This window comes from Ostrea edulis, chromosome 9 (assembly GCF_947568905.1).
Source record: "Ostrea edulis chromosome 9, xbOstEdul1.1, whole genome shotgun sequence".
Lineage (NCBI taxonomy): Eukaryota > Metazoa > Mollusca > Bivalvia > Ostreida > Ostreidae > Ostrea > Ostrea edulis.
The window spans coordinates 35,109,558-35,135,069 of NC_079172.1; the positions used below are offsets into that span (position 1 = coordinate 35,109,558).

General features: G+C 35.6%; 1 protein-coding gene across 1 annotated transcript; it reads right to left on the minus strand.

Annotated features, from left to right (window-relative positions):
• Positions 1-3,926: 3,926 nt before the first annotated feature.
• On the minus strand, positions 3,927-25,102 carry LOC125659265 (negative elongation factor A-like). Its single transcript, XM_048890875.2, has 12 exons — positions 24,863-25,102; positions 22,093-22,264; positions 20,930-21,091; positions 18,020-18,109; positions 16,899-17,044; positions 15,888-15,951; positions 15,073-15,194; positions 14,250-14,373; positions 11,091-11,317; positions 6,333-6,432; positions 5,407-5,620; positions 3,927-4,298 (listed from the first exon to the last, which is right to left on the minus strand). Exons 1-11 carry the CDS (start codon positions 25,061-25,063, stop codon positions 5,442-5,444), a joined length of 1,587 nt encoding a protein of 528 aa, XP_048746832.2. The 5' UTR covers positions 25,064-25,102; the 3' UTR covers positions 3,927-4,298; positions 5,407-5,441.
• Between the last annotated feature and the right edge of the window lie 410 nt (positions 25,103-25,512).

Here is a 25,512-nt window from a genome sequence, read left to right on the forward strand (position 1 = left end):
GGTTGAATTAAAGCAAAGTTCGTTTAAAATAATAGTAAACCTTACAAACCACAGGGGCTAAGCCCGTTTGGGCCCGAACTCTGTCATACCATAAATATAGTATTATATATCTATATTTATGGTGTCACAGAGTTCAGGCCCAAACGGAATTAGCTCCTGTGTTACAAACAAAGACAATGTTGTTACAAGCTTTGTCAGCTGAACCAAAACATATTCCTCATGTAACCTGTCTAATTCTTTCATCACTTCTGGTTTACTAAACACGGAAGAATAGGTGGTACACACATTTCTTATAATGTGTCTAATTCAAGACTTTAATATCTCTTATACTTTTTATCCATTCTGGCAAAGTGTCAAGTTCTTGTATCATATTTATCCTTGCAACTGGCACAATGTTCAAAAGAATTCATAATGGGGATAAATCTGAAAGATGAGGGGGGGGGGGGGGGGGGTTCCTCCAAATTTTTAACCTTTTATGAATACAGTGCAAGACATCATTTTCAACTATATCGACATCATCAGCAATGGCATGTCCAGTTGAAAAAAGACAAAACATTTCAGCAGATTTTGTACAAGATTGTCTATATCTAGGCACTGTCTTGACATACAGGATGTAGACATGATGGAATACAAGACTAGACATACAGAACACACAGGATGTAGACATGATGGAATACAAGACTAGACTTTTTCATATAATGTAGAACGTTGCTTATGTTGTCAGCATCAAGTCCTTTGTTAGTAAATTTGAGTTGAAGAAATTGATAGTATATGTATGATTGGGGAGAATTATCATAGTAAATTGCATAACCCGTGGTTGTTTAAAGAGCCAGTGAAAGGACAACATCCATAATCACAGAGTTCAGTCTGTATTCAAAACATCTGAGTATGGATTTGCCTTGGCTATGACCCAGACATTTTTTTACCCTTGAATCATACCACACACCATCTGGATCCTATCACACAAAGTTAGGTACATTTAACTGACAGTTGATGTCTAGTTAAAACTAAATATTAGTTACCTTGAAATGACAGTTGATGTCTAGTTAAAGCTACATGTAGGATATCTAAAGATGAAAGAGATAATAACGCGTTCACTGTGACTAAAAGTTGGCTCACATTTGCGCAACTGGATCCTTATCAAATCCCCCCCCCCCCCCCCCCCCCCCCCAAGTTGATAGGACACAATTTAAGCCGAACATTTTCAGATTTTATTTTTCCATTTTTAATATTTGAATGCTTAATTAAGGTATTTCTAATACTCAGCAAAAAGAAGCAGTACAGTTTCTACAGTCAACTGGTTCAGAAAATGGATAATTTCAGTAGGAGTCCCAAAATCTGGCATTCAAATAAGGAATGTATAAGCAAAGCCAAAACATGTTTAATTTGATAAAAAAAAATTGCTTCGTGTTATACGACAGGAGCATGAAGTTGGCATATAATTGCAAAAATGCCAAAATCAATAAATTCAGGGGGTTTTCCTTTCAGAAAACACACAGCCCATATGTCGAGCAAATTCATATTCAAATACATTATTCATCTTCTATTGACACACAATATGTATTAATTTCATTTTGCTCGACAGATGGGCACACCTTTTCCTAAGAAATAATCTGGATGAAATTTAACAGTTATCAAGCTCTTTTAGAAAAAAGGTGCAAAAAAGTCTATCTATGATGTAATTATGCTACCAAATAAGTAACAACTTTGATTTAAGTTGAGATAGTATACTTGGCATATATTTAACATACTTTTAAAAAATACAGATTAAGCTTTATTCAAGACACATTTAAAACAAGACAAATTTTGGGGCCTTTTTATGTACACAATCGTACCTTGTTCCTTGAATGTCAGTTGTCAAGGTACATGGGAGATACAGAGCTAATAATTCTTTGTTATGTAAACAAGGTTCGTGTCATGTTTTTATTTACATGTACATAGGTTAAATATAGTATACTAGTAAAAGTTTCATTTAAAGCAGATTTTTTTTTTCAATTTCCAAGTTAATTCTGAACACAATCAAATAAGTGCTAGTGTTTGACACATCTCATTTTGTTTTAAACTTGCTATTTTCTATTACGCAATCAATATTTAAACAACAAGAGGCCCATGGGCCTAGAATCGCTCTTCTGATACATTGTAGAACAGGCAAAAATTCTCACTAGCCAAGATTCATCGTCACGGTGACCTACTTTTGGTCGACACACTGAAGACTCAAGATGCATCAACTGACAAGTCAAATAGTATTCGAATATAGCCGTCAAATTCCAAAAGAAGGCCACAGTGACCTACTTTGTGGTCGACACACTCCAAAGACTCAAGATGCATCAACTAATAAAGTTTGATAATTGAAGTCAAATAGTATCAGAAATATTAAAATATAGCCATCAAATTCCAAAAGTAGGTCACGGTGACCTACTTTTTGGTCAACAAACTATGAAGACTCAAGATGCATCAACTGACAACGTTTGATGATTCTAGCTTTCATAGTGTCCAAAATATGCATCTAAAATTGAAAATGTGAAATTTGAATGTCTGCAAAATTCAAAAAGTAGGTCACTGTGACGTACTTTTTTTTTTATAAATATGTTTTGAGGCCTCTAGATGCATCAACTTACAAGGTTTGATGATTCTATACCTCTCGGTATCTGAAATAACAACCTAAAATGTATTCATAAATGATTAGCCATAAAATTCAGAAAGTAGGTCATGGTGACATACTTTTCAATGACGCAATTCAAGGTCCCATGATCCATCAACTGACAACTTTTGATGATCATAGGCTCAAAAGTGTCCAAGATATGCATCAAAATCCATTTAATAATAATTACCTGCGAAATACAAAAAGTAGGTCACCATGACCTACTTTTGTGACAACATGATATTAGGTCCTAAGATGCATCAACTGACAAAATTTGATGATCCTAGTCCTTATACTAAGCAAAATATCAAAGTTTTAACAAAACAAAATTTAAGGTCATACTTTGAAGTGACCTTGAGACCACACCCTTTGCCTCAGGATGATGCCTTGAACAATTTTTATCTGCAACCTATCCTCATCCTTATGCATAAGTTTGGTGATAATTTGCCCAGTGGTTCTCGAGAAGATTTTTTAGCAACCACTACTTTTGTTTGCATTTTCCTAATTATCTCACCTTGTTAAAGGGTCACAACCCTAGTTTTAGTACAAATGAAAGCCCTTGGGCCAAGGATAACCTGTGACAAATTTGACAAAAATTGGCCAAGGGGTTCTTGAGATATATCCTTTTTCCAAAAAGTTGACGCACACCGCATGCCAGACATATGGCCATATGATTAGCTCTTTGAGCCTTCGGCTCAGAAGAGCTAAAAACAGGGTACGAGCCTTGTTTACTCAATACAGAATTGTGAGTGCTGTATCTCACTTGTAACTCAACAACTGATATTCCAATTTCGGTTGGCCATTAGAAATACCTTATTTAAGCATTGTAAACAATGAAAATGGAAAAGTAAGATTTAAAAATTTTCAGCTCAAATCGTGTCCATGCCCCTTTAAAATAAAACAAATCATCTAAGTAACACTGATGACAAAAGCAAATGTTTGTGACTTAAATTTATAGATTTTTTTTTTTTTTGAAATTGGATGAAAACTGAAAATTCAGATTTTCATTGAAAAAGCATTTTTTTAAAAATTGGGCTTGTGATTTAAATTGGGGTTCGTCAAGAAGGTGAAATTTTTTTTTTTTATTTAGGCTTCAGTTAGGGTAACTCATGACCTCTGCATTGTTTTAATCACCTTCAGTCAGGTTGACCTTTAGCCTTTACCCTGTTCAAATCACCTTCAGTCAAGGTAAATTGTTGCTTAATCATAAGACAAAGACAGATAATTTCTATATAAACCCCCAAAGTTTGGTTTAAATAGACATAATAAAAGAAAACACAAGAAAATGATTGATCAAAATATATTATATCTAAATAGCAACAACGAAATCCATTGCACTGCAGACCTACTCATATGCATATAAATGATGTTTATATATGAATTGGATCTCATGAAAGTTTTGTTTTCTTTAACATAATGCTTCCATTGAGGCAGTATATTGTGAGTGAGGTGCCTATGAGATTGGCTGAATTCATTTACAGAGCTGAGCTGGAGCGATGGGCTTTATAAATTCTCGTATCCGCTGCGGTCCAGGCCAGACCCCGAGCTTCCCAACTCACTTATTCTGTGTGAAATGGTCAGTTCCATGGCTTTCTGTGTGAAATGGTCAGTTCCATGATGCTGAACTTTTTCACCTGGTGTCAGAAACTAATGGTCACTGAAAAACAAGAAATATTCATCTCTCAACTCTCACAGTTAAACTTAAAGATGTAAACCCCACTTTCAATACATTTTTTTTTCTTTTCATCATCTATCTATTCATCAGAAATCATATTTATAAGTAAAAATCTACATCCTATGCAAATGCAACAACAAATATTTGTTATTTTAACAGTACTGAGGACAGTGTGAAACTGAGGACAGTATTTCTAAAGAATTTGGCAGACACAAGTAACAAGTCATCTGCCGGTATTGCACCTCTGATAATACTGCGATGTTAATCATTTAAGAAAAAAATTTCATTTTTGAATACATTAGGTTATGAATTGTGTCACTTCATGCAGGAAAACTTCATGAAGCTTGTTATACAGTTCATACTCTCATACATTTTCAAAAACGAAGCTATTTCTTGTATTTACATTCTACTTTCACTTCTGTCTGAATTTCCAGTCATTAAAATAGACATACACTGTACTATATTTATCAGTATTCAAACATGGATTGTTTACAAATGCAATGCATTCATGAGAAAATGGTCATGATTACAATTTGTAGAGATATCAAAGGCAAAAACATTGGAAATGTAAATATACCATGTAGCATTAACTGTACATGAGAGATGTAAATATACCATGTAGCATTAACCGTACATGAAGAGATGTAAATATACCATGTAGCATTAACTGTACATGAGAGATGTAAATATACCATGTAGCATTAACTGTACATGAAGAGATGTACATATACCATGTAGCATTAACCGTACATGAAGAGATGTACAAAATAATGGATATCAGAAAATCTGATCTTAGCAGAAATCAAACTTACAAATCCACAAACTTTTAAGAGCAGATTGAACTAGTAAATTTATCATTAACACTATCAAATCAGCAGGTATAGTAATTTTTATCTATGAAAATAGACATTAAATTTCATCCTTCCGGCAACAAGCGGTATTTCTTTAATCTTGTACTCATAATCATAGTCTCAGCATTTCAGGACTATATCTTGGGACAATGTCTCAGGACTATACCTCAGAACATTGTCTCTGGATTAATCTTGGAACAACATTTCCAGACACTCGCAGTATTCCTCCGATTACTTACCCTTATAGTCCCAGTCTCCATCGCCATGGACAGTTTCATGTCTCCGGACACTCACGGTATTTCTTGATCCTTTTCCACTCCCCGGTTTCGTAGTTCATCTGGAAGAACATGTCTGCCAGCATTGTTTTAGATGTGCCGTCAGTCTGTTGGATCATCTCCTTGTTTTCACTTAGTCGTATACTCAACACATTACCCTGCTGAGGACAAGGGTTGTCTGAAACCAATAAAATAGTGTTCAAAGAGAGATAACTGAGAAAATGGTTTCACACTCACTGACACCAAGGGCAAAAGAGTCAAAAATAAAATAGGGGCAAATATTTGTCTGAAACCGATAAATCGAGTTCATATGCAGTAACAGCTGGTAAAGTCTTAACTTTCTCCAGATAATTGTCAGGGTGTCTCATCTAAATCCCATCTATCACAGTGAAAACGGCAAACATTACTATTCAACAAAAATAAGGATGTATGCTGTAACTTCCGTAACATGTTTTCCTTTGATATCTGGGACATACTGTATACAGGGTTATTTTTGCCCTGTGTGTTTTTCTTTTACCCTTACAAATGGTTTTATCCTGATTTCAATTCACCCTGACACAGTTGTGATGAAAGAGAGATAATGGACAAATTATTTTGCCTGGTCACTGAAAACAAGGGCAGAAGGGATGAAAATAAAACAGGGGCAAATATTTTCCTGTACATACAGTAATGATAGTACAGCGTCACCTCGATCTTATACCAATCAATATTTTTTAATACAGAAAAACATACATATGAGGAATTTGGCTATCTGTGAATCTTAAGTTGTGAAGAAGTGAAAATCATTTGACATCGTAACTCGCAGATTGGAGATATTGAAAATGAAAATAAAGGAGTCCTTGGGAGTTCCTTACAATCAAGTTATACAGATTCATTTAATGTAAACATACCTCGGGACCCTGCCATAAAACCAAGGATGAGGGCTTTCTCTGGCCTGGTGACTTTGTTTGACGTTCTGAACATTTCCTGGGCTTCCAACATTTGTTCTTTCTGAAAAAATTGTTTACCTCAAGAATAACTAATTTTAAACTGTTGTGTCATTGGTGTTAAATATTACTTAACCTTATTAAACAATGTGAAATGTTTCCCTTTAGTGTGTCAATCTTATTGTATTCATCATATGAAAAGTTTACAAATCATGTAATTTGGATGTTGCCTTCAGCTTAGAGTCCGAGTCCAGCTTCCAAAATTTACTAGTCAGACTTTTCTGTTACTAAGGAATCTCTAACAGAAACTTCCAACTGACCATAATAAAAAAGCTCTTTCTGTGTCTCATTTTGACTTTGAGAGAGAGAGAGAGAGAGAGAGAGAGAGAGAGAGAGAGCAGGGACTCTCTACACTTATTACTGTATATCACATTAATCACAAGACCTATATTTGTTGTAAGCTTGCCTTAATGTAAAACTAAATTTTTTGTGCATAATTTAGACAAAAAATAACAATCTTTGTTTCTCAGGCCAAAGAACAAGGGACGTTATTGGCCAAAATTGGCCGCGCTTCAAAAACCGATCATATTTTGCAGGTAGAAAGGTGATAATTTTCTCGTTTCATTCATATATAACAAGTACCATTCACTTGTTGCTGATATTGAGAAAATAACGTTACAATATTGCATTGTTAACTCTGACGCTATCTCCCGAAGGTCGCTTTTTCGGAACGACGTCATCGACCTTATAGGATTTACAGTCCCCTGATTCTTCTAGAATATTTTTTCTAAAAGTTACAATTTTAATTTTTTATATAAAAATACTCATTGAGATCAAAGACAATTGAAAACTGGCATGCTATGGAAAATACATAATTCATTTACATGTAACTTTATCGTGGTTATAGACATTTTGCGGAAGAATCATGTGTTAATTAGAGTGAGGAAAATAATGCGTGTATTTGTCAAAAATTGTTCAGTAGAACGCAATCATATTTTCGAAGGTGCTGTTCGATGTCCTCCTATTCAAATGAAATATGAAAAATAAAATGGCTTTTGAATTTTCTTTTTGCTGGTTTTGTTTTTTGGTCATAAATATTAACACTTTGATTAAAAACGTCGATTGAGTCGGATAAAATCACTTGTTATGCCATGTACACCAAGGACTATATAACAGGTCTGCTTACATGTGTATGCAATTTAATATACATGTTACAGTACATACGAATAAAATATGCTGTGGGTATTTACAAAATATATTGAATAAAGTGTGGTAAATGTACATATACTAAACGATACAAATTTATGTTGCATGAATGGGATATCATTTTCTTGGGTACAGAAAAACACGTCAAGTAATATGCATGTAACTTCAGATGGTATATTTCATATAGCAAATGCATTTAAAAACCTCACAAAAATGCGTCCAATGTATTTAAAAGCCTCACAAAAATGTGTCCGTGTTTATATCTTTACATTCCCCTAAATGGTCAACAAAGTAGTTCCAACTCTCTCTCTCTCCATATAGTGTTCATCTTTGATAAATGAAAATACATCAGTCAGTGGGCACGTCATTGCATGCACCGACATTCAGTCCAAATCTAGAACGGACTCTGGGAAGTTGTTTGAATACATGTATAGACAATGTGGTATATGTAACTGCTTTTCCCAGGCACTTATTTTCATATGCGAATAAGGATATATTGAGTGACACACCCCCCCCCCCATCCCCCCCCATATTCTTGATAGTAGTATTGAATGAGAAAAAAATAGGCTTAAAATTATTAATTGAACCCATGTAGCGAAGGATAACCCTCCACCCCCCGACGATTTAAAATTCGAAGATCAGGCAGAAAGGTTTTTTTCATTTGCTAATTAACTACCAACTTATCCTTCGACCCCCCCCCCACCCCCCTCCCGATAAATGATGCTACGTGTCTGTTTCCAAGAGACAGTATATGTAACTAAAACAGACCTTTTATAAAAATTAATTTAATAAATATCATGCATGTATTTTCGTTTTTCAATGTGCGGGCCAAGCCTATCCGGAACACCTTGACATGAGAGAGGGAGAGGGAGAGAGAGAGAGAGAGAGAGGTGTCTACATCACCTTACGGTTATACTACAGTATTCCTAATCATGGAGGGGGCGTACGTCAATACTAATATAAACGTTTAGTAACAATCATCACAACACATATATTATATATTTTATAAGATTGATAAAAGTTGAAGTGTCATTAGGCTGGTCAAGTTGTTCCCATAGCAAGGGAATGGTCAACATCACCCCCCCCCCCCCCCCCCCCTCAAAGTGGAGGGTCAACCTCTCCTCAATACTACGGTGTCTGAATATTTATATCTATACATGTATATATACACATGTTCATCCTGCCCAATTACCTTTGTTATATATGTGTACCTGTAAATGTGCATCTATTACATATACATGTATATATGAACCCGTGGGGATCCGGGTTTGAGTAAGTCCTCAGTACTCCTTGCTTGTCGTAAGATGCGACTAAATGGGGCGGTCTTCGGATGAGACCGCAAAAACTAAGGTCCCGTGTCACAGCAAGTGTGGCACGATAAAGATCCCTCCCTGCTCAATGGTCATAAGCGCCGAGCATAGGCCTAAATTGTGCATGCAGCCCTTCACCGGCAGTGGTGAGGTCTCCATGAGTGAAATATTCTCAAGAGGGGCTTTAAACAATATTCAATCAATCAATCATATGCGATATAGAAAAAAAATCTGCCACCACAATGGTCGAAGTTTCAAATCGATCACAGGTTTTCGACGTTTTTTATTTAAAAAGAAACCACATCTCGCTGGAAGATATAAATAATGATTTGCTGTTATTTTATTTTTAATTTAAACCGTTTTAAGAACCTTTGGAATCAATATCTAATTACTAATGTAGTAATATTTAATTTCAACATGCATCATATATACATACATCCATGTACGTAAAAAATTATGTAAGAAAACTGCTTTAAAAAAAAAACCGCATTATATTTGATAAATTTGTATAAAAGATAGTTTAAAATTTAGCGAAAAAAGTAACAGACATCCCAACTATCTAGCTCTTGAGATATAACGTATCAGTACCCATTTTCGCCGAAAATGAACGAATTTTGGTCCGATTTTTTGTAAAAAGAAAATAAATTCAAGTTATTAAAGGTCTATGTGTGTCTTTGATTTTATTATTTTTTTAATGCAATCTATTCTTAAATAATCTTATTTTGAAAAGACAGGACGTCCAAACATATTCCCGTGACCTTTAAAAACGAAAGTAGAATAATTTCCATTCATCATGCGGTGGATTTTTGATCCGCCTCCGTGACTCGAAAGGCAGACATCATCTGCATTTATTGGGTGCAGATTTTTATGGCAAACTAGGTAACGCATTAATTGTTTGACTGGACATACATGTATTTATTAAATCGCAAAGAAAGTAAAAGTTTATGAGGTTAAATGATGGAAGAGTTTGCTTCAGTTCTATAACATGCAAAATATTGACTTTGTGTAACGAAAACGGCCGATTTCCGCATTCATTCTTTTTTAAAAATAATATTGTTTGCAGCCAACAACCGACACCATATTGATAATGAAAGAAGAATATTAATGGATAATTAAACATGCAAAATATGAATTTGGTTGTTGCATGCAAAAGTGGTTTCTTTTTCAGTTCTATAGCATGCAAAATATTGACTTTGTGTATCGAAAACAGCCGATTTCGCATTCATTCTTTTTTAAAATTCATATTGTTTGCAGCCAACAACCGACACCATATTGATAATGAAAGAAGAATATTAATGGATAATTAAACATGCAAAATATAAATCTGGTTGTTGCATGCAAAAGTATTAGTTTTTGCTAAAGTTTATTCATAATTTATTTCAAATCAACAGATTCCGATAAACAGCTCATCTTTAGCGTATATTCATGACGTCATAATAAAATATTACGTCATTTTCATGTAAGTGGGATTAGAAGAACATCCTAGTTGTGTAAATAAGAATAATAATTAAGCATAGTATGAAAGTTGAAAAAATGAAAAAAATCTCGGCGGTATATAGCCAATAACGTCCCTTGTCCTTTTTTTTTTTTACCAAATAATGAGGCAGGAAGGTCCCCCCCCCCCCCCCCCCCCCCCCATTTTTTAAATGATTATTCTTATTAGCTCTAACAAGAGCTTACCTTTCTTTTTCACAAATACATTTTATATAGAAATAATTTTTCTGTGCACGTATTTCCAAAATAATCAATGTTTTAAAACAGGCCATGCATAAAATAATCATTTCACTAAAATTCAATTTTGATTTCATGAAACAGTTTAGAATATGCACAGGACTTCTGTACATCTCATTTGTATTATATTATATGGTTGAAAGAGTAAATGGAATTAATCCCCTTTGCAATATGTCTATAAAATTGATCAATGTGGTAGCTTTTATTCTAATGCGGCAATGTCTGAGAATGTATTGATGTCAAGCAAAGCATACATTTGTGAAAATTATGTCTCCTTGATAGATACTTGGTAAAATTGCAGAAATAAAGTCTCATTAAACATACATGTATCTAATTTACAGAATTAAAGGTGATTGTTATAACTTACTGAGAAAGAGAGCCTCTTTTTGACTTACTGTGTAAGGCAGCCTCACTTTCACTTACAGTTTAAGAAAGCCTCATTTTGATTTCATTTGTAAGCCTCATTTTGACTTACTGTGAGAGAAAGCCCCTTCTTTTGTTGTGGAGCTGCTGCAGCTGTGGGCTGGGACTGAGGGTTTGTGTTCTGATTGGACAATTGCTGTATGTTTGCCTGTAAGGCTGTCTGTGGTTGGATGGTTTGTATTGATGTTTGTGTCCTGATCTGTGATTGACCAAGCTGTTGTTCTAACTGCTGTTGGAGATTGTCTCTGGCTTGTTGCTGTGTGGCTGTCACAGGAGAGACTGTAAAACGCAAAAAATTGCAAACATAAAAGTCTGAAGACAGGAAATTTTAAATTATTGACAATGTACAAAATTCACTTTAATCTTGTACCACAATATCTAGGCGATATCATTGGCAATTTTTGAAAGGACATACCTCACTACAGTGTTTGTTATGAAGACAATTTGCCAAAATTGGCAGAAATGCAGATGTCACAAAACATCACGCCCATTCTAATTAAAATTAGATCTTTTGATCTGCTCACGTATATTGTTACACAAGGATCTAACGAAACGGCATACAGAGGTCAAATCTAGTGACCTTTAAATCATAGATATGCTCATCCAATTCGAGAACTCTTAATATCTGTATTCGGTAAACGAAAAGTTTGGGAAAACAACAAAGACGGCGACTGAATACTGATGCACATTATAAGTTTAGCAAGATTCAATCTATAAAAGAGGAACAGAAAGATGTGTTAATAGCTGTGCTGAATAATGAAGACTGTATGGCAGTTTTGTCTACCCTCTGCATGCTGCGGTAAAACCTGTCAAATTACTTCAACCTTTTCAATTTACATGACTTCTTGATTTGGGAATTCCACAGTTGGTCTCTCTTCCCAGTTACAACAAATGAAAATTCACACAAACAACAAATATTTCTCAAACTATACACTCTTTCAGGTGTCCTCAGCATGTCTGGCATGTTGATATTACCGGAATACTTCGGCAGCTATTAGCAAGATTTCAGTGTTCTGAATGACCCAAGTTTACCCCGTCAATTTAACAGTCAATGCACTGATTGGTTAGGCTAAAAGGTCACTAGATTTTACCTCTGTATGCGGTTTCGTTAGACCCTTGTGTAGTGATATACATGGGTGGATCAAAAGATCCAATTTTAATTAGATTGCATCAAACCCAATTTGGAATCATATCTTAATGAATAGCTATCAAATTTCTCTTTTGGTGTTGGAGGTTTTGGGCTTAATCAGACGTTTAAGTAGCTGGTGTTGAATAATCAGACACCAAGTTGCAAGTAAAAGCAAATGTACACAATGTTTGAATTTTAGACTAGGTAGAGTCTAAATTACAAAATTTCATTTCCCATTTGGAGAAGCCACAAAAAATTGGAGTACATAACCAAAATTAGGTTATCATTTTTATACTCATCATATGCTCATAGGCACTGAATTTCAAAATAGAACAAGATGTTCTGTGAGCAATGCTCACTAAAAATACCCCCCTACCCCAACCTCCCAAAAGGTGTTGTTAATAGGTATAAATTACCTCTTTCCTGAGTGTAAAAATATGGTATGCCTTTGTAGAAGAAAATGGAAGATATAATCCGAACACAAATCCATGGCAGGAACCTATAATTTTGACCTTGAGATCAAAGGTCAAGGTCATAAAGAGGTCATGAATGTACATGACACATAGTCTCATGGTGATACACCAATGTCTTATGGTATGACTATGTCAAAACCCTATAATCAATTCTGACCTTGAGGTCAAAGTTCAAGGTTATATAGAGGTCATGAAGGTACTCGACACATCATCTCATAGTGATACACTCATGTGTCAAATATGATATGCCTATGTCAAAGAACAAAGAAGTCATGGCCTGACACGAATCCATTGTAAAAACCTTTCATTTTCACCATGAGGTCAAGGTCATATGGAGGTCATGAAGGTACATGACACATTGTCTCATGGTGATACACTGATGTGTCAAATATGGTATGCCTATGTCAAAGAACAAAGAAGTTATGGCCCGGACACGAATCCATTGTAAAAAGCCTTTAATTTTGACCTTGAGGTCAAGGGTCAAGGTCATATAGAGGTCATGAAGGTACTCGACACATCGTCTCATTGTGATCCACCTGTGTGCCAAATATGGTATGCCTAAGTCAAAGAACAAAGAAGTTATGGCCCAGACACGAATCTGCACAGACGGACAGACTGATTCCTATATACCCCCCAGAACTTCGTTCGGAGGGTATAATTATCAATTTGCTATTATCACATCTACAGTGACTGATTACAAAATATTCACTAGCTGCAAGACTCACAAGACGTGTTTGTGAAACACTGACGTCCCATAGTGGAGCAATGTTGAGGATCACTCACTATCTATAGTAACCATCTTAGGTTGGATGCAATGCTGAAATTGAGAATCAATCCTAGGAACTAACAGTTATAGAGCGGGCACACTCACCATTGAGAATCAATCCTAGGATCTAACAGTTATAGAGTGGGCACACTAACCATTAAGAATCAATCCCAGAACCTAACAGTTATAGAGCGGGCACACTAACCATTGAGAATCAATCCCAGAACCTAACAGTTATAGAGCGGGCACACTAACCATTGAGAATCAATCCTATGATCTAACAGTTATAGAGCGGGCACACTCACCATTAAGAATCAATCCTAGGATCTAACAGTTATAGAGCGGGCACACTCACCATTAAGAATCAATCCTAGGATCTAACAGTTATAGAGCGGGCACACTAACCATTGAGAATCAATCCTAGGATCTAACAGTTATAGAGCAGGCACACTAACCACCGTGATCAGAACTTAAATATATACCACATGAAGATGCTTGCATATTAATTTTGACAGATTGCACCCTTGTGCCCTAAGAAAGAATAAATGATGCCTGCACTGTGGCTCCCTATCTCTTGGTATGAACAGACTTGAATTATTAGGTAAAGATGTTTAAATACAGTTTTGGCTGTTCTGGTCCAGAGGTTCTGGAGAAGAATATTCTTTTAAGCATCCATTACCTAAAAAGCTTTTAAAATAGTTTGGTCTGACTGGTCTAGAGGTTCTTGAGGAAAACTTGAGAATGTAAAAATAAAAGATGACAGATATACTACAGACAAATTTTGATCGAAAAAGCTCACTAGAGTTTTTCACTCGGATGAACAAATAAAGCATTGTAACTCACTAAAAGAAGTGGGCGGCATTGGGGCAGCAAGACGAGCAGCAGCAGGTGGCACGTAGGTTACAGTGGGGGTCGGGGCAGTCAGTGAGATCGTAGAAACACCCGGTAACGTGGTCGTGGACAGCTTCTGTGGAAACAACATAGCATTAATGACTTGGACAGCAACATTTTATTTTACACTTGTGTAGCACTGTATGCCAAGATGTTTATATGTAACATTTCATTTCAACTTCCATCATCAACAAGGTAAAAATAATTTGGGTTCAAACTATTGCATGGGCAGAATGTCCTCTTTCATTGAACTGATGACATGTTTTCTCCCTTGCATTTAAATTTGTTTTAACAGCAGCATACTTACTAAGGGAGCAGAAGACACCAGACCAGCAGCATAATCTGGAGTAAAAGATTTACTCCGGCTGCAGCATAGAATACTTACTGATGGAGCAGGTGAGACCAGACCTGCATCATAATCTGGAGTAAAAGATTTACTCCGGCTGCAGCATAGAATACTTACTGATGGAGCAGATGAGACCAGACCTGCATCATAATCTGGAGTAAAAGATTTACTCCGGCTGCAGCATAGAATACTTACTGATGGAGCAGGTGAGACCAGACCTGCATCATAATCTGGAGTAAAAGATTTACTCCGGCTGCAGCATAGAATACTTACTGATGGAGCAGGTGAGACCAGACCTGCATCATAATCTGGAGTAAAAGATTTACTCCGGCTGCAGCATAGAATACTTACTGATGGAGCAGGTGAGACCAGACCTGCATCATAATCTGGAGTAAAAGATTTACTCCGGCTGCAGCATAAAATACTTACTGATGGAGCAGGTGAGACCAGACCTGCAGCATAATCTGGAGTATAGGATGCAGTAGTCGGATTTACTCCGGTTGCAGTTGCGGCCTCCTTCTCTTTCTTTCTCAGCTCCATTTCTTCCATTTCTAAAATTTAGAATTCAACAACTGAAGAAATTAAAAACACCATCAGATACGTTACATTGTATGGGAGTTGCTTTCTACAGAACGTAAGGAAAGAAAACTCTGATCCTACAACACTTAATCATAGAACATGTTTGTCTTGGGAGTACTTAATCCCAGAACACCCTGACCCTGGAGTATGTTCTAATGTCAAATTATACAAAATATAAAATACATCGAAACAGCACAGGCTTATCACACTCAAAAACATACCAAAATGTAAAGACCAGTGCTTAAGTTATCTCAATATACACATTAATTTATAACATGAATCATTGTGTTAGTACCCATTTCTTATTAGACATTGCTTAGTATGTACATCTGTACACTCACAGTAACTTATCATTTCAATATTCTAGTATCCATTTCTTATTAGACATTGCATAGTATGTACATCTGTACACTCACAGTAACTTATCATTTCAATATTCTATAACACTCCCTAAAAGCTTTGACCTTTTACTGGAATATGAAGTAAATTTACAGACTACAAATACGAAGCAGAAATGTCTAGTTTGTGTGTATTACAGGGAATATGAACAAGTCAGTTTACAAATTACTAATACGAAGAAGAAATGTCTAGTTTGTGTGTATTACAGGGAAAATGAAAAGTATGGAAGCATGCAATAATTTCCAATAATTCACTCAAAAACTGACCCTGAATTTTCTTTCGACGTTTTGCTTCTTTTGGACCCAAGGGTAAAGCTTCAATGTCTAGGAGCTGAAATTGTAAAGGTTTAGTTTGTTAATTTTCTTGAAGAGGAAAATAGAAATTAACTTCATCGAATAAAATCTGCAATCTACAGATTAACACATTGTTTAATTAACTGAAGATGTATCTACATTAAAATGAGGGAAATTAACATTGTTTAATTAACTGAAGGGGCTATCTCACAGTATTGATCATTTCAAAGATTCTACAAACTGTTCTGAGACCTATTTACACAGACAGTCCACTATCTTCAACATATACCGCATATACTCTCCTATAAGTCGGTTCGCCTATAAATCGGTTGTAAATTTTGTAGGCTATTTTGGAGGAATTTGCCATTCACCTGCTTATAAGTCGGTATAACTTTTTCCAAGAATCGGTTGAAAATTTCAAATCAATGCTCTAACGTTTTCACCTCTGTTTCAAATAATATTTTGTGAAATGCGCTGATATCTATTCATTTTCTCAACAAATCAATTTCAATAATATACACTTAAAATGAATACAATCATTAAAATATGTAAATACTTGTACTTTTTGCATATAATCCTAGAATAAATGGGTACGGAGTTGTTTAAAAAATACTACTGTAGACTCCTTATTTTACGCGAGTACTTATCATCGCGAAATGACTCATGGACATCAAATCGTGAGAAAATAAATTTGCGAGTGCTCTGTTGATCAAGTGTTTTTGCATGTATTTAGCACTAAAAAAATAAAAGCGAGAGATATGTTTCTCCCGAAATTACACGATAATAAATTTCTCGTGTATATTTAGGAATTTACAGTATACATTACGCTGTCCAGAAAAATGCTAATCTTCTGAGGACTTGCCTATAAGTCAGATGACGAGTTTTGGACCAATTTTTAACTCCCAAAAATTCGACTTATAGGAAGTATATACGGTAATGGAGAGGAGAATACAAGTTCTCCATTTGAAAAACTAAATCTCTAACCTTAATCCCACCCTCTTTCTTCAAGGAGTTTTGTCGGTGACCAGCCAGTGGAGTGCCCTGCAAGGAGTTCTGTCGTCCCATCACAGTCCCTGGCGACCGAAAGCCAGCAGAGGGTGGGGCCCTACCTGGGAGGCCCTTCAAAGGGGCTGTAAATAAATCAATAATTATGAAAAAAAATAAATAAAAATGGGGACAAAACATGGGAGCTGAACATATGCCTATAATGACCATTAAATCAATCTAAACAAGTGCGTTATAAGAATGAAGCAGACCATCAAACGGTTAAATATTCCATGAGCCAGGTGATATCAAGTAAAGCAAATCTCCACAAAAACCTCCTGTTACATTGCTTGTCATGTGTATGATAAACAACATCCTACATCTTAACTGCCATTTGCAAACACAAATGTGGAACACATGGCAAGAACAGTTGTTTCAGTCCAGTTAGCTACAAATGGGTCTTAAATGTGACTGCGGGTTAGCCTGCGATGAACCGGTGTCCCATTCCTGGGAAACTTTACTGTCATGCAAAAAACAGGAATCGAGGACATATCATTTTCAGCTGGTGATGTCCATATACAAGTGTAAATTTTTTGAAGGGGTGTGCATAAAAACGACTAACATCTAACTTCATCTCCTAACCATTAATTACTCAGCAGCAACTTCCCTTACAACAATCAGGATACAGGTGGTTATTTTTAGTAACGGTAAACCATTCCCCTCAAAACAAACTGTGATATATATGCTTTGCTATTTAGGAATATCTTTTATAATAAATTAAAATCTTCTGGAATTTCAAAGATAGATAGTGTGGTTTCATCTTGTAGCAAATGTATCTACACCATACATAATGGATAAAGAACAGACACTCCATGATCTGAAATACGTAAATATTTCTGTTGTCAGGAACTTTAGAATTAACACTCTCTATAAAAAATGAAGAAATATACAAAGATGTTTGTAGTACTTAGACAACTCTATTGATACATGTATGTCAATTTGCTATATAAAAGCAGGAATATCAAATTCTATGCAAGCAAAAATTATGAAAATTTTAACAAGCACGGATGTAGAATAAAAATTCTGTCTTTCAATTGGCAGATTTGACACATCAGACTTACTGCCGTCATCCATCTTCTTGGCAAAACTGCGGACTTTGTAGGGTACACTGTTTGGAGCATTGTTTTTCTTGTTACTGGCTACCTCTGAGGCTGTGAATAAATCAAAGTACCGATAGTACCAGAAACACACAAACACATACCTCTGAGGCTGTGAATTAATCAAAGTACCGATAGTATGAAATACACAAACCTCTGGGACTGTGAATTAATCAAAGTACTGATAGTACCACAAACACTATTTGAAATTATTGTTCATAGTTGTGAAAGAAATGGAACTGTTAACTACAGGTATTTTCTGTTAATACAATTACAAATCTGGATTAATCAATACTGTAAATCTAGGAAGTTTTAGGGTTAATATATATTCTTTTATGAATCTATGTACATCAAAATCTTGCAGATCCATTTCATTTCATTTTATAAACATTTAAAAAACAAGAGATGTTTGTAAAACACATATGCCCCCCATGGTGCAAAATTAAAAAGGATTATACACACACACATCATTTAATTGAGAGTAGTATCGTCAATTCAAAATATTGAGCAGACAATATCTTCCTATGTCAAGAGTGGATTGACCATGTGACCTAAAAATCAATAGGGGTCATCAACTCCTGAAGATGTACCAGTGTACCAAGTTTGATGTCTGTCAAGCAAAGGATTCTCAAGATATTGAGCGGACAGTATATTCCTATGTACAGTTTAACCCTTGACCTTTGACCACGCAACCTTAAAATCAATAGGTGTCATCTTCTCCTGAAGATGTACCAGTGTACCAAGTTTAATGTCTGTCAAGCAAAGGGTTCTCAAGATATGGAGCAGACAGTATATTCCAATGTCCAGTTTGACCCTTGACCTTTGACCATGTGATCTGAAAATCAATAGGGGTCGTCTTCTCCTGAAGACGTACCAGTGTACCACGTTTGATGTCTGTCAAGCAAAGGGTTCTCAAGATATAGAACGGACAGTATATTCCTATGTCCAGTTTGACCCTTGACCTTTAAACATGTGACCTCAAAATAAATAGGGGTAATTTTCTCCTGAAGATGTACCAGTGTACCAAGTTTGATGTCTGTCAAGCGAAGGGTTCTCAAAATATTGAACAGACAGTATATTCCTGTTTAGTGTGACCCTTGACCATGTGACCTCAAAATCAATAGTGGTCGTCTTCTCCTGAAGTCGTATCAGTGTACCAAGTTTGATGTCTGTCAAGAAAAGGGTTCTCAAGATACTGAGCAGACAGTATATTCCCATGTCAAGTTTGACCCTTGACCTTTGACCATGTGACCTCAAAATCAATAGGGGTCATCTTCTCTTGAAGATGTACCAGTGTATCAAGTTTGATGTCTGTCAAGCAAAGGGTTCTCGAGATATTTGACGGACAGTATATTCCTATGTCCAGTTTGACCCTTGACCTTTGACCATGTGACCTCAAAATCAATGGGGGTCATCTTCTTCTGAAGATGTACTGGCGTACCAAGTTTGATGTCTGTCAAGCAAAGGGTTCTCTAGACATTGAATGGTCAGTATATTCCTATGCCCAGTTTGACCCTTGACCTTTGACCATATGACCTCAAAATCAATAGGGGTCATCTACTCCTTGGGATGTACCAGTGTGCCAAGTTTGATGTCTTTCAAGCAAAGGGTTCTCAAGATATTGAGCGGACATTATATTCCTATGTCCAGAGTAGATTGACCCTTGACCTTTGACCTGAAAAACAATAGGGATCCTCTTCTACTCATAACTAACCCACATATGAAATATCATTATCATCAAGTGAATGGTTCTCAAGATATTGAGCGGACAACACATGGTCTACAGACCGACCGACCGACAGGTGCAAAACAATATGCCCCCTCTTTTTCAAAGGGGGGCATAAAAATTAATTGAATTCAGTAGAAAAACAATAATTCTATTCAATTTAAATACAATTTCTGGGTAAACATTTTGTCCAAAGCCAAACCCTCTGGATCAATGCCGATTACACACTTAAAATTGCATTTCATGAAATGTTCGTGATGAGAGGTGACTGCCTTAAATGTCTGCAACAGATAGGCTGTGTCGTTGATTGGGTTTCAGTTTAAAGGAAGTATTTGACAGAATAATTATGTGCACACACTGCTGCAAGCAATCTGCACTTGACTTTGCATTTCTGAACAAATGTTTCTCAAAACATTGAGCTTCAAGCCATCCTTCAAAAAAATATTTATGATCTTAGGTAGGTGCAGATCCTAAAGTGTAGTACAGTTAATGAATGATGAACAGTTTAAATGGAATAGAATAGCTTTTATCCAGAACACATGAAGAGGAAGAACAAGTAGGTTGGATCAATACTTTGGGACAAGATCAGTGTTCAATCTTAACGCCTGTCCGGCGGCCCGAGACTAACAAATAATCGTGAAGATCAGTAAATTTTAAATATAGCCAGTTCCATTGTGCCAGTAAAAGTAATTGAGTTAGGAGGCCTACATCCCAAGATGAAGACCTCGTACCTGAAGTTTTAAATCATGAAGATTATTATGGTAATTATTGATGTCGTAGAAAATTTAGAAGTAACACGTATGTCTTTCTAATACTTCTGAATAAATCAAAATAAATTATCAAAACTAACAATTTAATATCTTTTGATAGTGAAAATAAAATAACATATCCGGTGCATTACATTTGAACACACACATACAAAAACTTCATGTGTGTGTGTTTGTGTGTGTGTGTGGGGGGGGGGGGGGGGGGGTTATAAAACAAAAGTAGTCTGAGAGATTTCAGAAATGAGTCTGACAGTCATATTACAGCAAGTGTAACAAATAACTTAAAGGATGGTCCCATGTAAAATTTTGTGACAATTTTGCCCTCTAGACTGCACACCCAATGAAACAAAGTCGAGATTTGCACATTGAGTAAACACTTACATTTTTGTAGCAGTTCAGCCCTTAGTATGGCTGACTTGGGCTTCCGTTTGAGGGCAAAATGTTTGACTGGTTGAGGTAGGGGGCCAGTGGCAGACACTAGAGCCGTCTTGTTCAGGAACTGACACTCCATTGGCAGCATTCGGACACTAGCACACTTCTTCACTGTCGAGAAAAACCAATAAATGATATTAATAAAGTCCTGCTTCTTCTGATGGTACCTTTTGAATTCTTCTGCTCCAAATAACTTTCTATGGAAACTTTGTGACATAAACATCTTCACAAATTCAAATATTTACACAATCTTAAAAGCAATCTTTATTTTCTTTTAATATTTCATTACCATCAGTACCCTGGATGTAAAATTGTTAATAATAATCTTTATTTAAATAATAAAGAACAATTCTAAAAACTTCACTGGGATTTGAAATGGTGTGGTCACGTGATCAAATCCAGTGAAGCCTGAAGGAATTCTTGGAAGATTTGATCTTGTGCAGATCTACTTTATAACCCAGTTATTTTTTTTTTAAATAGGTATTTATCACTTATGTATGAATTTAAGATGAACAGGCAATCTTATGTAATGACACTAACACCCCACTATACAATGGGGGGAAAAGGGCATGATGACTTATAACCGCTGTGTCACTGAATTTTCAATGTATGTGCTGAACTTATGCAATTAAGAAAATTTTGACTAATGATTTATGTGGCCATCATTCTGAAAGTGTGTGTATGTAATTGTATCAAGCCTAAATGAGCATTAGAGATGATCATAAGGGGAGAAATAAAGGGGGGTACGGGGGGACTCAATCAAAGTTTTGACCGTTGAGGACATTCAAATAGGATACAGACTCAACAATGCCTATATCTTTGTTTTATTACCGTATAACAGATTTTTCATCGGGTTAAAAATTTGGCGATTTGTTGAATCAAAGGTATGCTAATAATTTTAATGGAATAAATTTTGGCGCACAACGAAAAGTTATCTCTCTTGCATATTTAGTGAGTGAAATTTTTTGTGGAATGATATCTAACTACTAAAATAAGCCAAATTTATCACACAGCGGGAAAAAAACGCCATACGGTAATAAGTGCATTTGTGTGACACAGAGAACAGATTAAAAGCAGCAGCTTTGTGAGAATCTCCGAGATCTTCCACTTACCCACTTTGCTGAGATCTGTCAGAATCTCCATGAACGTTGTGTTGCTGTTGTCAAGCTCTAGGTTCAGACAGCCTGTGCCGGGATAAAGCTGAAGGATATCAGCGATTGTTGACACCCACTGGTCAGTGTCATGTGTGGCAAGGGCTAGAATGTCTTCTAAGTCACCTTTCCACTGTGGAGAAAAAAGACAATTTTAATTTTCTAAGACCTGGAAAGGGTGCCTCAAAATGAAGAGACACGAGTCTCATTATGTCTGTAAACTGTTAAGACAAAGCACCTTTATTCAGGTTAATAATTCATGAAATATTAATGAGAGATATCTGATATAATACTCCATGAAACTGATTGAGAATAGCGTCTTTGATAGGTTGGAATAATACAGGTTCTTTATTCCATTACAGAGGTAAAGATCCTATGATAATGTTGAAAATGACTGTAAACATACAACTTTTTTTTATCCATGATAAAATTAGAATGTAGACCGAAGTTTACTAGGATATGTTTGAATCAAGTTAATCATAATTAGGTCACCTTTAAAACTATTTTTAGTTCGTCTTCATCTGAGTTTATATTAAAAATTTGGGTAAGTAAGACTGCAATATCTTTTCATTTTTATCTTGGTGAATTTACAGCTACATGTATACTCCATTCAATTGAAAGTCTGTGTAAGTGGTAAACTGGTTTCAAAAATCATGACAAACTGACTTTTGACTGGGACAGTTTTATTTTGAACAGTCAATCATGCAGCAAAGAGACACACAGTCGAACTGATTCAAAAGTCCCAACCATGTATTCTTCAAGTTTACGTATTTAACCCTTGATATCTCAAATCCAAGGATTTCTCAGTCCCATAGAGTTCAAGATAACGAGGTTCAACTATATTTTTCTTATAGTATAGCCAAAAAAAATCTGCAATGTTTAGGCCAATTCAACTTAATTGATAGATTATCATCCCCGCCTGCCCCTCAAAAATCGGCCTGCCCAGATTTTTTTTATTTTGCGAAACTTGTGATTTCCGGAAAATTTTCATGTCCGACTCTGGTATTTACACTTCTTGTTTACATTTCCGGTATAGCAACATGAAAACCCATGTGAGGAAAATATAGATCATATGGTTTTCTTAATTTCTCACCTTCATACGGGCGTAAATGAAAGGGATTATTGTTCTTCATATCTTGAAGAAGTTTGGTATCTTTCTGTATTTGAAAATTGTCTGTGAAATAAGCATAGATTGATATCCATTTAGCATTAAATGATGCACTTTCGTTGATAAAAACTCGTTTGTCATTAATATTTCTCTCAGAAAATAGAAATTAAGAAATAAAATCCTCCCACCCGCCCCATACTTTTTGGTGACCATGGATGATAATCTACTAATTAAGTTGAATTAGCCTTAGGTCTAAAAGATTCTGCCAATTCACAAAACCTACTATACCAATTTGTAGTTCACTAACTGTATAACAATAAAAAAAAATGAAAATTACTAGAATAATAAGGGTTAAAAACACTTATAAACTAAAGCTGGTACGATTCAGGGTTAGCTCAATTTGGTTCGGTTTCGATTCAGAACAGCACGATTCAGGGTTTTTCTATTCGGTTCATGTTAGATCCAATTTATCTAATGACAAAAATTAACAAACTTTTATTCAAGTTTTGTATAACTATATGTCGTAATTTGTAAACATAGTATCTATTTATAACTGCATAAATAGAAAACATCAACAGTCTACTAAAATTTGTTATATTATGTGCAGCATAATACTTGGATTATTAAACAAATCTATTGTCAATCTAAAAGGCATTTATATATGATATTGTTCTCATTTATATGTCAAAATTCAACAATTCTATCAATTGAAAGTCTTTGAAAATCTCTTCTTTATTGATTTACTTCTCTCTTATATTAAATGAACTTAACAGTCAAAATAATTAATCTGTGTCATCCACTAAAATGTTGATTTCACTCCAGCACTAATAGAAATGCAATATGACATGTAAAGATAAACTGCAATGATCTTACGGACCATATTCTGTTGGTATCTGAGCGGTGAAAATGCTAAATCTCAACACAGTAGTGATTTAAATTTCTGTTGCATAAAAATCCATATGTTCTGCACATCACTTGCACGTCATATTTGTTGTTTTTGGTGTATGTAAAACCTAAACCAAACCGAAATTTGTAATCGTTGCATCGAATCGAATAGTATGAATCGTGGTGCACCGCACAGCCCTATCATAAACATTAATTACACTTGGAATTATTCTAGATTAATGATGTCAAATATAACTTACAATTGTATCACAATACTATACAGATAATATGATTCTCACTCACGATGTGTATTGGATTTCAGACTATTTCCCTCTTACGCAGCAACTTTGATATGCAATTTCATGACTATGTTGTCAATTTCATACATGTTGAGTGCGTGTCGCACTTATTCAGCATTGCACGGGATTTGCCATTATTTTCAATAAAGACGCCAAAACACCTGTTTATGGTAATGTTTATTTCTCGCTAAAGAGGGATAATCGCGTTTTAGCGAGAATATCTCGCTATAGGGAAAGTGTCCCCAACCTGTTAGAGGTAACCGTAATGTCACTTTGTTTACATACATGTCCGACTCCAAATGTCATGAACTAGGTGTCCAAGCATTATGATAATTTTGTAATTCCAAACCATAGAGTGATGAAACATCACATCCCACGAAAAACTGAAATATCACACCTCTGTCCGTTGTAAATCTAATTGATGTTTAAAAACAATTACCTGCTCGACATTTCGTCTGGGGATATGGAGGAAAGACAACATAAGCTTGACTTTCACGTGAGGCTGCAGAGTGTGAAAGCATGCATGAATACTCTGCAATTTGTTCTGACTCAGCTGAGAACATATTGTTTTGCCTGACCACAAGTCGTCTGTAGATCCCAATTTATTATGTAGCCATAATGCAGTGTCGCCGGAAGCCATATTGAAAAAGAAATTTCACACAATCTTACGAGGCATTCGATTGGACAGTGTGTATGATGACGTAGAATTTGACTAGTTCAACTAATATCCGAAAAATTACTTTTTGTAACTTTTGGTAACTCTAAGTAAATAAATGATATAATAAATTGTTTTTACATGGTCCATTGAGTGGACCTTGTGTTAATTAGATCTAAATTTAGACTAAAGGTGTAGGATGGTGGTCTAGATAACACAAAGGCGAATAAAAAAAAAAATTAAAGTGGGTGTGTTAAATTTCTTTTCCTCCATACATATATATTAAATTAGTGTAGGATAGATGAGTAGAATATCTTTGGCTGGACCGGGAATCGAACCCGGGATTCCTGCACTCTACAATCTGCTAGTCAGGTGTTCTAACCACTGAGCTATCCGTATAACCCTAACAACTACATTCCTCCCTCCTTAAATTT

Excerpts from the sequence above, each read along its gene's own strand:
- LOC125659265 (XM_048890875.2), bottom strand. The coding sequence starts at position 25,063 with ATGGCTTCCGGCGACACTGCATTATGGCTACATAATAAATTGGGATCT. Across the intron at positions 14,374-15,072 it reads TGGTCTCACCTGCTCCATCA|AAGCTGTCCACGACCACGTT; the intron begins GTAAGTATTTTA and ends TTGTTTCCACAG. Across the intron at positions 6,433-11,090 it reads AGAAGGGGCTTTCTCTCACA|AAAGAACAAATGTTGGAAGC; the intron begins GTAAGTCAAAAT and ends CAATTTTTTCAG.